The sequence below is a fragment of the Arachis stenosperma genome, chromosome 2 (genome assembly GCF_014773155.1).
Source record: "Arachis stenosperma cultivar V10309 chromosome 2, arast.V10309.gnm1.PFL2, whole genome shotgun sequence".
NCBI lineage: Eukaryota > Viridiplantae > Streptophyta > Magnoliopsida > Fabales > Fabaceae > Arachis > Arachis stenosperma.
The window spans coordinates 36549286-36564244 of NC_080378.1; the positions used below are offsets into that span (position 1 = coordinate 36549286).

The window sequence follows — 14959 nt, forward strand, 5'->3', positions numbered from 1 at the left end:
GGTCATGAGGTATGGCGTACTGTTCAGAAAGCATTCTTAGGGGAGACGTTAAGCCATTCTTTGTTGGAAACTTTGATTGTTCTTATCCCTAAGTGCGACCCTCCAACTAGATTGAAGGATTTTCGGCCAATAAGCCTTTGTAATGTAATTTATAAGCTAGTGACTAAAGTGCTGGTTAATAGATTACGACCATTTTTGGATGAGATTGTTAGCCCAACTCAGGGAGGGTTTATTCATGGTAGAGGAGCACCTGATAATATTATTGTCGCCCAAGAAGTTCTTCACTTTCTTAAGCGGACAAAGTCTAGAAAAGGAGCTATGGCTTTTAAGATTGATTTAGAAAAGGCCTATGATAGAGTTGATTGGAATTTTCTTGAGCACACTCTTGAATCTTTTGGCTTTCCTTCTCAAATTATTCGGCTTGTAATGAATTGTGTTCAGGCCTCAAATCTTTCCATCCTTTGGAATGGGAATAGATTGGACAGCTTCCAACCTCGCAGAGGGCTCAGGCAAGGAGATCCAATTTCTCCTTATTTATTTGTTTTGTGCATGGAGAGATTGGCGTGCTTCATTTCTAAACAAGTTGACGAGGGTATTTGGGATGGTGTGGCTGTTTCTAGAGGGGGACCTAGAGTTTCTCACTTGATGTTTACAGATGATCTCCTCCTTTTTTGTAAAGCGAAGAAAATTCAAGTTCAGAATATTATGCACACCTTGGAGTTGTTCTGTAAAGCTTCAGGTATGAAGGTTAACATTGAAAAATCTAAAGCTATTTGTTCTAGAAATATCTCTAATAGAAGGAAGGAAATGTTGTCTGGTGTTTCTCATATTCCCTTTACTAGTGACCTAGGCAAATACTTGGGGGTGAACCTTAATCATCCTCGAGCTGCTAGATCTATTTTTTCGGACTCTTTAGAGAAGATCAAAAATAGGCTAGCTAGTTGGAAAGGTCGGCTCCTTAACAGAGCAGGCAGGCTTTGCTTAATTAAATCTGTTGCTTCTTCTCTTCCTATTTATCAGATGCAAGTGACTCTTTTTCCTACTTCGATTTGTCAAAAGATTGATTTTGTACCTAGACAATTCTTGTGGAAGGGAAAGGTGGGGGAGCGTTGCTTAAATTTGGTCAAGTGGAGCAAAGTTGTCACTCCAAGAAAATATGGAGGCTTGGGAATTAGAGATACCCAATGTGTAAATTTTGCTTTACTCGGAAAGCTTGTTTGGCAATTACTGCATAATAAAGATAAGCTTTGGGTAAGAATTATGTTGGCAAAATATTTATCTGGGAGTTCTTGCTTTTCACCCAATTTTTCTAATAATGTTTCAAGCACTTGGCGGGCGATTTATAAGACAATAGAAAAGCTTCGTGATGGTTTTGATTGGTGTACAGGCAGGATATCTCAATCCTTTTGGTATCATGCTTGGCGACCATGTGGAACGCTAGCTCCTTTGGTTCCTTTTGTGCACATTTCTGATTCTCACTTGAAGTTAGAAGATGTTTGGCACCATGGGCATTGGCAGTGGGATATTCTTTGCACAATTATTCCGAAAGAAGTTAAACTTGAGTTGATGCTCTTTGATCCTATCAACCAGGCAGGAGATAAAACAGGTTGGTTTTGGACAAACTCAAATACTCTCACCTACTCGACTAAAAGCGGGTATGAATGGCTATTGAAGAAGAAATTTGGCTGGAATGATAATGAAAATTGGCTTTGGCTTTGGAGCTTGAGAATACCGGAGAAGATAAAGTGTCTGCTCTGGCTTTGCCTCAACAACGGAGTTCCCACAGCTAGGTACCGATTTCAAAGAGGTCTTGCTACTTCTGATTTTTGTCAGAGATGTTATCTTGCGCAAGAGGATATTAATCACTGCTTTAGGACTTGCCAAAAAGCTCGTCAGATTTGGATTAGCTTAAATTTGGGAATGACTGCTGAGGACTCTAGTTTGGATTTTGTGTCTTGGATTCGTTCTAACCTCAACAACAATGAGTTTCTCTTTGTAGCGGCCTTTTGATGGATTTGGAGGGATAGGAACAATGACATCTTTCATCAAGATGATCCATGGAGTAAGGAGAAAATTGTTCACTTGGTTAAACATGCTGTTCGAGATTTCTCTAATGTTGTTACCAACCAAAAACATATTATTCCTTCTTTGAAATATAACTGGGAACCACCTCCAATGATTGTTTGTAAAGTGAACTGCGATGCAAGCATTTTTGAAAATGAGCAATTATCTGGCTTTGGATGTATTATTAGAGACAGCATGAGAATTTGGATAAAAGGTTGTTCTGCCAGTATACCTCTTTCTAGTGTTCTCTGTTGTGAGCTTCATGCTATTTGGAGAGGGCTTGTTATAGCTTGGGATTGCGAGTGCAAAGAGGTCATCTGTGAAACTGATAATCTTGATGCGTTTCTTCTTGTTTCGCGAGGCACAACCAGCATGATTAGGAATGACTCTAATCTGCTTGACAAAATCAAAGAGATGCTCCAGCGCAATTGGACAGCTACTTTAGTTCTCATCCAGCGCACAGCAAACAGAGCAGCTGATTTAATGGCTAAGGCTGCTGCTTTAAACAAGGAGGTGTATTTAGAGTGATTACTGCCCCCTAATAATTTAGATATTATTATTAGAGAAGAGTGCTACTCTTTCTCTTAGTTCTTTTTTCTTTGTGTTATGTTCAGTCACCAAAAAAAGAACTGTAGAAATTAAAAGTAAAAAAGAAATCAAATTAAATCAGTGATAAACTGATAATTGTCGTAGTTGCTTCAAATACTGATAATAATAAAAACAAAATGATTATACGTATATATTAATGAAAATTGTTTAGACATATATATCTTTATTTTTAAATTTTTTTTTCTACAATGCAACGTTTTTTTCACTCGACTCTTTTTTTTTTCTTTTAAATTCTAAGCCAAATTTAGTAATAACTATTTTTGAGTTGATTATTTATGTTAGGAAATTATTTAATTAATTAATTTATTTTTAGAAAATACATATATTAATTATAATTATAAATTATGTTATTTTAAATTAAATAATTTATATATAAGTAATCTTATTTAGTGCTATAAATACTAAATTAAATAAGTCATAATTACTTTTAATTTAGAATTAAATGAGAATAAAACTAAATATGATCTTTTGGACTTTAGATATATCATTTTTTAGACTTTAGATACTATTTTATTTGGGTTTTAGGGTTTAATGAGTGTTATATTTAAATATAAATAGTGATTTCAGGATTTCGTTTCTAATATACTAAAGTCATCTTTGCCGCTCTTTTCCTATTAGAAGAGTCACAATTAAGCCTTATTAGAGATATAAAAGACTTTGGTTGAAAAGGATCGAAAGAATCACAAAATGAATATAATCATTTCATTAATTTTTTATTTCTATGAGTTAAAGTACGCTTTTATATTATAATATATTTTTGATCATTCAATATAAATAATCCGAAGTAATGAAATAATTTATTCTAACAAATCGTATCAAAATTATCCATAATAATCATAAAAAATATTCGATTTTAGTTTATTGGATCGTGGGAGATATATTATATATATATATTGTTGCACGTTTAATGAAATTGTTTCCATTATGTGCGTGCTCATATATATATATATAGTATGTTTTACTTTTGATACTGATGCCATAATGGATTCTTTACATGTATATATAGACGTATTATTATGTATGTATGTTTATAGACATTATCCTGGTATTATTTGGCTATACACATCATTATATACTTATGATGATATGCTGTGTTTCAATTATCCATTTTACTTTTGAGATGATACTCATAAAATTGTTTTAATAAATAAATATTGATGATTTATTCTGAAATATTAATGGGATATTATTAAATTATAATTGTTTCATTTTAATTGTGTGTATGTTATTAATTTAGTATAAAATTAATTAATTATTTTTTTGGAATATAAAGATTATTATATATATATATCACTTATGCAAATATTAATATACCCAAAGGAAGATTTATATTTGGCCAAGTTATGTATATACATTAATAATATTTGAGTAATAAAAAATAATATTCATTATTCATGTAAACAGTAATTGGCCCAAAGGAAGTTTATTATTTGTCCTCGATTGTATGGATCTGGATATAGCTATTTGAGAGGAGAAATTCACTTCCACTCCAGAAAATCTCAATGAGGTTAAAATGGAGAAGTGGGAGAGATCCAATCGAATGAGCATTATGTTCATGAAACGCTCAATTCCTGAGACGTTTTGGGGCTCAATTACTGAGGATAAAGATGCCAAACAGTTCCTGAAAGATGTTGAAAAATTCTTTGCTAAGAATGAAAAGGCGGAGGCAAGTAGCCTTTTGAGCAAACTTGTCTCCATGAGGTATAAAGGCGAAGGGAATCTAAGGGAGTACATTATGGAAATGTCTAATCTTACTTCTAAATTGAAAGCACTAAAGTTAGAGTTGCCTGAAGATTTACTCATGCATTTTATTTTGATCTCTTTTCTTGCACACTTTGGACAATTCAAAGTGAGTTATAACACTTTGAAGGACATTTGGTCCCTAAATGAGCTTATATCTCACTATGTGCAAAAAGAAAAGAGATTGCAGCAAGATAAGACTGAAAGTGCTCACATGGTTTCATCTTCTCAGTATAAGGAAAAGCGTGATACTACTGCGGATCCACCTTCTCAGTAGAAAAAAGCTAAGAAATAGGATCAAGCTTCAATCTGTTTTTTCTGTAAGAAGGTGGGACACATGAAGAAGAATTGTACCAAATATGCCACTTAGCGTGTAAAGAAGAGTATGATTCTTACTTTCATTTGTTCTGAGGCTAGTTTAAGTTACGCACCTGTTGATACTTGGTGGGTAGATTCTGCTGCTACTACTCATGTAAGTGTTACTATGCAGGGTTTCCTGTGGAACCGACTACCAAGTGATGCTGAAAGATACATTTATGTGGCAGACGGCAATATAGTTGCAATCGATGCTATAGAAACCTTTAGATTATGTTCCATGAGTGGATTTTATTTGGATTTATTATAGATATTTTATGTACCGTCATTTAAACAGAATTTAGTTTTTGTTTCTCGTTTGGACAAATCAGGTTATTTTTGTTTATTTAGAAACAATAAAGTCAGTCTCTTTTATAATTCGAATAATATTTTCTCTGGTCATTTGGTGGATAATCTATATAGGATTTATTTGAATTCCTATAATAATTAAATACTGCAATCAGGTATAAAACGAAAATTAAATAAAAATTTGGCATTATTATGGCACAAACACCTAGGTCACATCTATAAACAGAAAATTCAGAGGCTCCTATTTGGACCCCTAAATTTGGCAGACTTTGAAGTCTGCATTGAGTGAATAAAGGGGAAAAGGACAAACGAATGGAAATTAGGTGTCGAGAGAGCTAAAGATGTCTTAGAACTGATACATACCGATATATGTGGCTCATTACCTACTGTCCCTTGGAATGGACAACGGTATTTGATTACGTTTATAGATAATTACTCTCATTATGGGTATCTATATTTAATTCATAAAAAGTCCCAAGCCTTGGATATTTTCAAGTCTTTCAAAGATGAAGTTGAACTTCAACTTGGGAAGAAAATTAAAGCTGTTAAATCTGACTGTGATGGTGAATAATACAGAAGATATGACGGTTCAGGTGAGCAACGTCCCTGGCCTTTTGCTCTTCTTCTAGAGGAGTGTGGTACTGTTCTGCAATATACCATGTCAGGCAAACATAGCATAAATGATGTTGCAGAGTGAAGGAACTGAATTCTTAAGGACATAGTGAGAAGTATGATTAGTCATTTTTCCTTGCCTAAATCACTTTGGGAAGAAGCCTAAAAGACCACAGTGTACATCCTTAATAGGGTGTCAAGCAAAGCAGTAAACAAAATCCTCTATAAAATTTGGATTGGAAAAAGGCCCAGTATAAAACATTTGCACATTTGGGGATGTCCAGCTGAGGCACGATTTTATAGGCCGCATGAAAGAAAATTAGACTCAAGGATAATTAGTTGCTACTTTGTTGGTTACGCTGAGCGTTCACGGGGGTACAAGTTTTACAATCCTGCATCAAGGTCTATTTTTGAAATAGGAAATGCAAGATTTCTTGATAATGTTGAGTTTGGGGGAAGAAAATATTAGGAATGTTGCTTTTGATGAGGATTCTGTAATTGACAATGATAAAGTCCTTGTGCCTATTTTTGTTCAAGATATAGTTATAGTACAAGAGCACAATGAGAATCCTACTGTAGATCCAGTTACAGTACAAGAAAATAATGAAAATATTATTATTTCTCAAGATACTGCTACAGTACAGAAAAATAATGAGAATCCTCCTCAACTCCAACCCATACAGCAAGCTCAACAACCTCAAGAAGTGCCCTTAAGGAGATCCATAAGAGAAAGGAGAAGTGCAATTTTGGAATATGTAGTTTATCTCCAAGAACACGAGGATGGCATTGGTTTGACAGTAAATGACCCAATCAATTTTCTTCAAGCCATGTAAAGTTCTAACTCTGAAAAGTGGATCGATGCCATGAAAGAAGAGATGAAGTCTATGAAAGACAATGATGTTCGGGATGTCGTAGAATTACCTGAAAGTGTGAAACCAATTGGTTGTTAATGGATATTTAAAACCAAAAGGGATTCTAAGGGTAATGTCAAGAGATATAAAGCTCGTCTAGTCGCTAAAGGCTTTACTCAAAAGGAAGGCATAGACTATAAAGAGACTTTCTCTCCGGTATCATCGAAAGACACTTTTAGAACTATAATGGCACTATTAGCTCATTTTGACTTGGAGTTACATTAGAGGGATGTAAATATAACGTTTCTCAATGGTGACATTGATAAAATAATGTATATGGTACAACCAGAAAATCTATAGTTTGTAAGTTAAAGAAATCAATCTATGGTCTCAAACAAGCTTCCCGTCAATGGTATCACAAATTTCATCAAGTCATTACCTTATATGGTTTTGAGGTAAATATCATAGATAGATGTGTATACCGCAAGTTCAATGGGAGTAAATACATCTTTTTGGTCTTATATGTTGATGACATTCTACTTGCCAGTAACGATATAGGCTTGTTGCATGAAACTAAGAAATTTCTATCGAACAAATTTGAAATGAAAGATCTTGGTGATGCCTTTTTTGTATTTGGAATTGAGATACTAAGAGATCCCTCTTAAAGTATTCTTGGATTATCACAAAAGAATTATATCCAAAAGATTTTAAGTAGATATGACATAGAAAATTGTAGACCAATGGACACACCCCTAGCTAAAGGAGAGAAGTTCAGTCTCAAGCAATGCCCCAAAAATAATCTTGAGAAGACAGCAATGCATGATAAACCTTATGCTTCAGAACTAGGGAGCTTAATGTATGCTCAAGTCTGCACACGTCCCGATATATCATTTATAGTGAGAGTGTTGGATAGATATTTGAGTAATCAGGGCATAGATCATTGGGTAGCTGTTAAACGCGTAATGTGTTATCTAAAGAGAACAAAGGATTACATGCTTACTTATCGGAGATCAGAAAATTTGGAGATTATTGGGTACTCTGATTCCGATTTTGTGGCATATGGTTGCAAAACGTTGTCATTGAGCTTCGTATAGTAGATGATATTGAAGGGCCATTAAAGATATTTTGTGATAATAAATCAGCAGTACCATACTCCAACAATAATAAGAGCTTGACAAAATCGAAGCATATAGACATCAAGTTCTTAGTTGTCAAGGAGAAAGTTTAAGAAAAACAGATTTTCATAGAACATATAGGAACAGAGTATATACTAGCAGACCCATTACCAAGGGATTGATCCCTAAAGTCTTTCATGAGCACACTGCTCGGATGGGTGTTGGTGCACGAAATTACAATCACACTTGCAATTCCGCACAACTAACCAGCAAGTGCACTGGGTCGTCCAAGTAATACCTTACGTGAGTTGATGAGCGGATATTTTATACGCTTTTTGGGGGTAATTTCATGTAGATTTTAGCATATTTTAATTAGTTTTTAGTAGAATATTATTAGTTTTTAGGCAAAAATCATATTTTTGGACTTTACTATGAGTTTGTGTGTTTTTCTGTGATTTCAGGTATTTTCTGGCTGAAATTGAGGGAGCTGAGCAAAAATCTGAGTGAGGCTGAAAAAGGACTGCTGATGCTGTTGGATCCTGACCTCCCTGTACTCGGAATAGATTTTTTGGAGCTACAGAAGTCCAATTGACGCGCTCTTAATTGGGTTGGAAAGTAGACATCTAGGGCTTTCCAGCAATATATAATAGTCCATACTTTGCACGAAGATAGACAACGTAAACTGGCGTTCAACGCCAGTTCCATGTTGCAGTCTGGCGTCCAGCCACAGAAACAAGTTACAAGTTGGAGTTCAACGCCTGAAACAGGTTACAACCTGGTGTTGAATGCCCAAAACAGCCCAGGCACGTGAGAAGCTTAAGTCTCAGCCCCAGCACACACCAAGTGGGCCCCAGAAGTGGATTTCTGCACTATCTATCATAGTTTACTCATTTTCTGTAAACCTAGGTTATTAGTTTACTATTTAAACAACTTTTAGAGACTTATTTTGGATCTCATGACATTTTTTCAGATCTGAATTTTATACACTTTGACGGCATGAGTCTCTAAACTCCATTGTTGGGGGTGAGGAGCTCTGCAGCGCCTTGATGAATTAATGCAATTATTTCTATTTCTCCATTCAAACGTGTGTGTTCCTATCTAAGATGTTCATTCGCGTGTGCCTGACAACCACCTCCGTTCTACATCAGATTGAATGAGCTTCTCTTAGATTCCTTAATTAGAATCTTCGTGGTATAAGCTAGAATTGATGGCGGCCGCTCTTGAGGATCTGGAAAGTCTAAACCTTGTTTGTGGTATTTTAAGTAGGATTCAAGGATTGAATGGCTGTGACGAGCTTCAAACTCGCGATTGCTGGGCGTGATGACAAACGCAAAAGGACCAATGGATCCTATTCCAACATGATCGAGAACCAACAGCTGATTAGCCGTGTTGTGACAGAGCATCTGGACCGTTTTCACTGAGAGGATGGGAGGTAGCCACTGACAATGGTGACACCCTACATACAGCTTGCCATGGAAGGAACTTTGCACTTTGGAATTGAGTTGAATATTACATTGCAGGGATTCAGAGGACAAAGCATCTCCAAAACTCCAACATATTCTCCATTATTAAAGTAACAATTATTTATTTCATGCTCTTTTATTTTTCTAATAATTCCAACTGATAATTTTAATTGATATCCTGACTAAGAATAATAAAATAAACATAGCTTGCTTCAAACCAATAATCTCCGTGGGATCGACCCTTACTCACGTAAGGTATTACTTGGACGACCCAGTGCACTTGCTGGTTAGTTGTGCGAATTGTCAAAGAGTGGGATTGCATTTCGTGCACCAAGTTTTTGGCGCCATTGCTGGGGATTATTCGAGTTTGAACAACTAAAGGTTTATTTTGTTGCTTAGATTAGGAATAATTTATTTTTGTTGTTATAGAGTCATTAAATTCTGAGTCCTTTATTCCCTTTTCAAAATTTTTTTTCAAAATTATTATTTTTCTTTATCAATTTCTAATTTTTTTTCGTGAGTTTAGTGTCTTGTTCTAAGTTTGGTGTCAATTGCATATTTTATATTTTTCTTTAAAATTTTCGTATTAGTGTTCTTTGTTCTTCCTTGATCTTCAAGTTGTTCTTGTTTATTTTTCTTGTTGATCTTTCTTTAATTTTCGAAAATTTATCTTGGTTTTCTAAAAATTTTAAGTTTGGTGTTCTCTCTTTTGTTCTTGGTATTCTTGTGAATCTTCAAGGTGTTCTTGATTCTTTCTTGTGTTTTGATCTTAAAATTTTTAAGTTTGGTGTTCCTTGGTGTTTTCCCTCCAAAATTTTCGAAAATAAGGAGCATTAGATCTAAAAATTTTAAGTCTTGTGTCTTTTGTGTATTTTTCTCTTTCATTATAAAATTCAAAATTAAAAAAAATATCTTTTTCAAAAATATCCTAACCACTTTCTCTCTCCTCAAATTTTCGAAAATCTTCATAAAAGTTTTCAAATTTTTTATTTTTAATTTTCTTTCTTTATTTATTTTATTTTTATTTCGATTTTTAATTTATTTTATTTTATTATTTCGAAAATCAATTTTATTTATATAATAAATTAAATAAAATAGACAATATCAACATCTATACCATCTCCCTTGCTCCATCATGGAACTAAGTGGAAATGCACAGTCCAGGAGGACTCTGGGGTCATATGCTAACCCCATGGTGTGCGAAATTGTGATCTCTACTTTTCACAACTCAAATAATCCCTAGTAATGGCCCCAAAAAAACTTGGTGCTCAATACCATGGCATAAACACAACTTTGCACAACTAACCAGCAAGTGTACTGGGTCGTCCAAGTAATAAACCTTACGCGAGTAAGGGTCGATCCCACGGAGATTGTTGGTATGAAGCAAGCTATGGTCACCTTGTAAATCTTAGTCAGGCAGACTCAAATGGGTATAGATGATATATGAATAAAACATAAAGATAAAGATAGAGATACTTATGTATATCATTGGTGAGAGCTTCAGATAAGCGTATGAAGATGCTTGTCCCTTCCGTCTCTCTGCTTTCCTACTGTCTTCATCCAATCCTTCTTACTCCTTTCCATGGCAAGCTTATGCAAGGGTTTCACCATTGTCAGTGGCTACCTCCCATCCTCTCAGTGGAAATGTTCAACGCACCCTGTCACGGCACGGCTATCCATCTGTCGGTTCTCGATCAGGCCGGAATAGAATCCAGTGATTCTTTTGCGTCTGTCACTAACGCCCCGCCCTCAGGAGTTTGAAGCACGTCACAGTCATTCAATCATTGAATCCTACTCAGAATACCATAGACAAGGTTAGACCTTCCGGATTCTCTTGAATGCCGCCATCAGTTCTTGCCTATACCACGAAGACTCTGATCTCACGGAATGGCTGGCTCGTTTGTCAGGCGAGCGCTCGGTTGTCAGGCGATCAACCATGCATCGTGTATCAGGAATCCAAGAGATATTCACCCAATCTAAGGTAGAACGGAGGTGGTTGTCAGTCACACGTTCATAGGTGAGAATGATGATGAGTGTCACGGATCATCACATTCATCAAGTTGAAGAACAAGTGATATCTTGGAACAAGAACAAGCGGAATTGAATAGAAGAACAATAGTAATTGCATTAATACTCGAGGTACAGCAGAGCTCCACACCTTAATCTATGGTGTGTAGAAACTCCACCGTTGAAAATACATAAGAACAAGGTCTAGGCATGGCCGAATGGCCAGCCTCCCAATGATCAAAAGATCTAAAGATCAAACGATTCCAAAGATCAGAAGATTATTAATACAATAGTAAAAGGTCCTATATATAGAGAACTAGTAGCCTAAGGTGTACAAAGATGAGTAAATGACATAAAAATCCACTTCCGGGCCCACTTGGTGTGTGCTTGGGCTGAGCATTGAAGCATTTTCGTGTAGAGACTCTTCTTGGAGTTAAACGCCAGCTTTTGTGCCAGTTTGGGCGTTTAACTCCCACTTTGGTGCCAGTTCCGGCGTTTAACGCTGGGAATTCTGAAGGTGACTTTTAACGCCGGTTTGGGCCATCAAATCTTGAGCAAAGTATAAACTATCATATAGTGCTAGAAAGCCCAGGATGTCTACTTTCCAACGCCGTTGAGAGCGCGCCAATTGGGCCTCTGTAGCTCCAGAAAATCCACTTCGAGTGCAGGGAGGTCAGAATCCAACAGCATCTGCAGTCCTTTTCAGTCTCTGAATTAGATTTTTGCTCAGGTCCCTCAATTTCAGCCAGAAAATACCTGAAATCACAGAAAAACACACAAACTCATAGTAAAGTCCAGAAAAGTGAATTTTAACTAAAAACTAATAAAAATATACTAAGAACTCAACTAAAACTACTAAAAACATACTAAAAACAATGCCAAAAAGCGTATAAATTATCCGCTCATCACAACACCAAACTTAAATTGTTGCTTGTCCTCAAGCAACTGAAAATCAAATAAGATAAAAAGAAGAGAATATGCAATGAACTCCAAAAACATCTATGAAGATCAGTATTAATTAGATGAGCGGGGCTTTTAGCTTTTTGCCTCTGAATAGTTTTGGCATCTCACTTTATCCTTTGAAATTCAGAATGATTGGCTTCTTTAGGAACTCAGAATCCAGATAGTGTCATTGATTCTCCTAGTTAAGTATGATGATTCTTGAACACAGCTACTTTATGAGTCTTGGCCGTGGCCCAAAGCACTCTGTCTTCTAGTATTACCACCGGATACATACATGCCACAGACACATAATTGGGTGAACCTTTTCAGATTGTGACTCAGCTTTGCTAGAGTCCCCAATTAGAGGTGTCCAGGGTTCTTAAGCACACTCTTTTTGCCTTGGATCACAACTTTATTTCTTTCTTTTTCTTTCTTTTTCGTTTTTTTTTCCGCCTCTTTTTTTTTGTATTCACTGCTTTCTCTTGCTTCAAGAATCATTTTTATGATTTTTCAGATCCTCAGTAACATGTCTCCTTTTTCATCATTCTTTCAAGAGCCAACATTCATGAACCACAAATTCAAAAGACATATGCACTGTTTAAGCATACATTCAGAAAACAAAAGTGTTGCCACCACATCAAAATAATTAATCTGTTATACAATTCAAAATTCATGCAATTCTTCTCCTTTTCAATTAAGAACATTGTTAATTTAAGAAAGGTGATGGATTCATAGGACATTCATAACCTTAGGACATAGACACTAAGACACTAATGATCATAAGACACAAACATGGACAAACATAAAGCATAAATTTTCGAAAAAAAAGGAAAATAAAGAACAAGAAGATCAAAGAACGGGTCCACCTTAGTGATGGCGGCTTGTTCTTCTTCTTGAAGGTCTTATGGAGTGCTTGAGCTCCTCAATGTCTCTTCCTTGTCTTTGTTGCTCCTCTCTCATGATTCTTTGATCTTCTCTAATTTCATGGAGGAGAATGGAGTGTTCTTGGTGCTCCACCCTTAGTTGTCCCATGTTGGAACTCAATTCTCCTAGGGAGGTGTTTAGTTGCTCCCAATAGTCTTGTGGAGGAAAGTGCATCCCTTGAGGTATCTCAGGATCTCATGATGAGAGGGGTCTCTTGTTTGCCCCATCCTTTTCTTAGTGATGGGCTTGTGGTCATGCCTTCTCAGTTGAACCGGCTTTCCTCTTGAATCTCTCTTCCATTGAGCGCCCTCTTCACAATTGTAACAACCCTAATTTTCGAGTACGCGAGATCTTTTCTAAAGGCACGGAATTCTCCGGAAGATCAGTAAAGGGAACACCTCTGTTATATCATCAAGCATCTCAATCCTCATTATCATTATGTCATCCTTAAACTAGAACCTCCTTTGGGGCAAGCTTGATAATGCAATCGCGAAGAACCTAGTTTTTGAACCGTATCGGTTGGCAGTTTTGATTCTGATTTTCGTAAATAGTCTCTATTTGACGAACCGGACTCGATTCATGAGAGGAGAGAGATAATAGTATAATATTATCATTATATTAGTATTAGAAGATGATTGAATGATATTATAAGGTTACCTGGTCTGTTTTAGTTAAAAACAGAAAATCGGTTTAACCGGGTTTACGGTTTACTGGTGCAGCTTAGCACCAGCACTCTCTGATGACTTTAGCAATGCTAAGACCTCATTATACATGTTCTATTATCATAATAAATATGTTACTAGTGTCATTTATGCTAGTAGCTCAGAAAATAATTTTTAGAGATGTTTTTACGAGTGTTCCGATACACCTAGTTTTAGTAGTTGTACACCAGAGATATTTTAATATTATTTTAATCCACCTCCAAGCCAACCAATCACAACTCACCCTACACCCCCAAAACCCCCAAGGCTGCCTCATTTGCTCATTGTGGCCGAAAATCACCAAGAGAAAAAGGAGAGAAAGTTCTTGGTTCATAAATCTTCAAAGCTTGATTTTTTCTGAACTAAAACTCAAATCAAAACTCCGATTTCACCAAAATGATCCTCTCTTCTTCCTCTACATAACCATGTGACTTATCAAGGCTGGAAATAAGGTGAGATGGCTGTCTCCCTCCCTCTTCAATTCGGTTTTCAAGGAAAACCATGTAAACATGTGTTTTCTTGATGTTTTTCCTTAGGAATCATGCTTAACTTGACTTGAGGGCCAAGAAATGTGAATTTCCAGCAAGTCTAAGGTGAGATATCTCTTCCTAACATACTGAGTGAGATTTGGTCAGTTGAGAGTTTTTGGATTTAAAGTTGTTCTTGATGTGATTTAGGAGGAAAAAGTGCTTAAGGACCACCTGAAAGTTTAACCGAATTAGGAGCAGCAAAACCAGGTAGGGTTTGACGAATTTAATCTTGATTGATTGTGTTTGAGTTGTGTAATTATGATATGGTTTGGCTGTGCTTGAAATTGATTGTTTATATGAGTGATTCTTGTTGAAAGTTTGTTGAAAATTTGATGAAATTTGATGATATTTAAGCGATGAATGTTGTTCTTGAGGGCTGCTGGAAAACGAAACCCTAGGCCTTAAATTGGGGTTCAATTTGTGTTAAAATCATGTAGAAAAGATGGGGTTTTAGTGGCTAGGAATTTATTATGAATTTTGGTAAAAATCGGTTGCTGAAAAGATTGAAAAACGGGTAAAAACAGAGAAAGAATTTGAAGAATATATGAAGAACATGAAGAACACTTTGAGTGTGGTGAAGAACATTGAAGAACACCTTTTAGATCTTAGAAAGGGCAAGGAAGTAATTATTTTGGTGTTTAAGGGGTTATTTGGTAATTTCTGAAAGTTAGGGTGGTAAAAGTAGAAATATTAAAAGTTACCGGGGTAAAAAGTGAATTTTAAAGGTTAAAGGTTAAA

General features: G+C 35.8%; 1 protein-coding gene across 1 annotated transcript; it reads left to right on the plus strand.

Annotated features, from left to right (window-relative positions):
- The first annotated feature begins 4186 nt into the window (after positions 1-4186).
- On the plus strand, positions 4187-4690 carry LOC130962802 (uncharacterized). The gene has a single exon (XM_057888968.1). It carries the CDS (start codon positions 4187-4189, stop codon positions 4688-4690), a length of 504 nt encoding a protein of 167 aa, XP_057744951.1.
- Positions 4691-14959: the final 10269 nt, after the last annotated feature.

Coding starts and splice junctions, on each gene's coding strand:
- LOC130962802 (XM_057888968.1), top strand. CDS start 4,187: ATGGAGAAGTGGGAGAGATCCAATCGAATGAGCATTATGTTCATGAAA.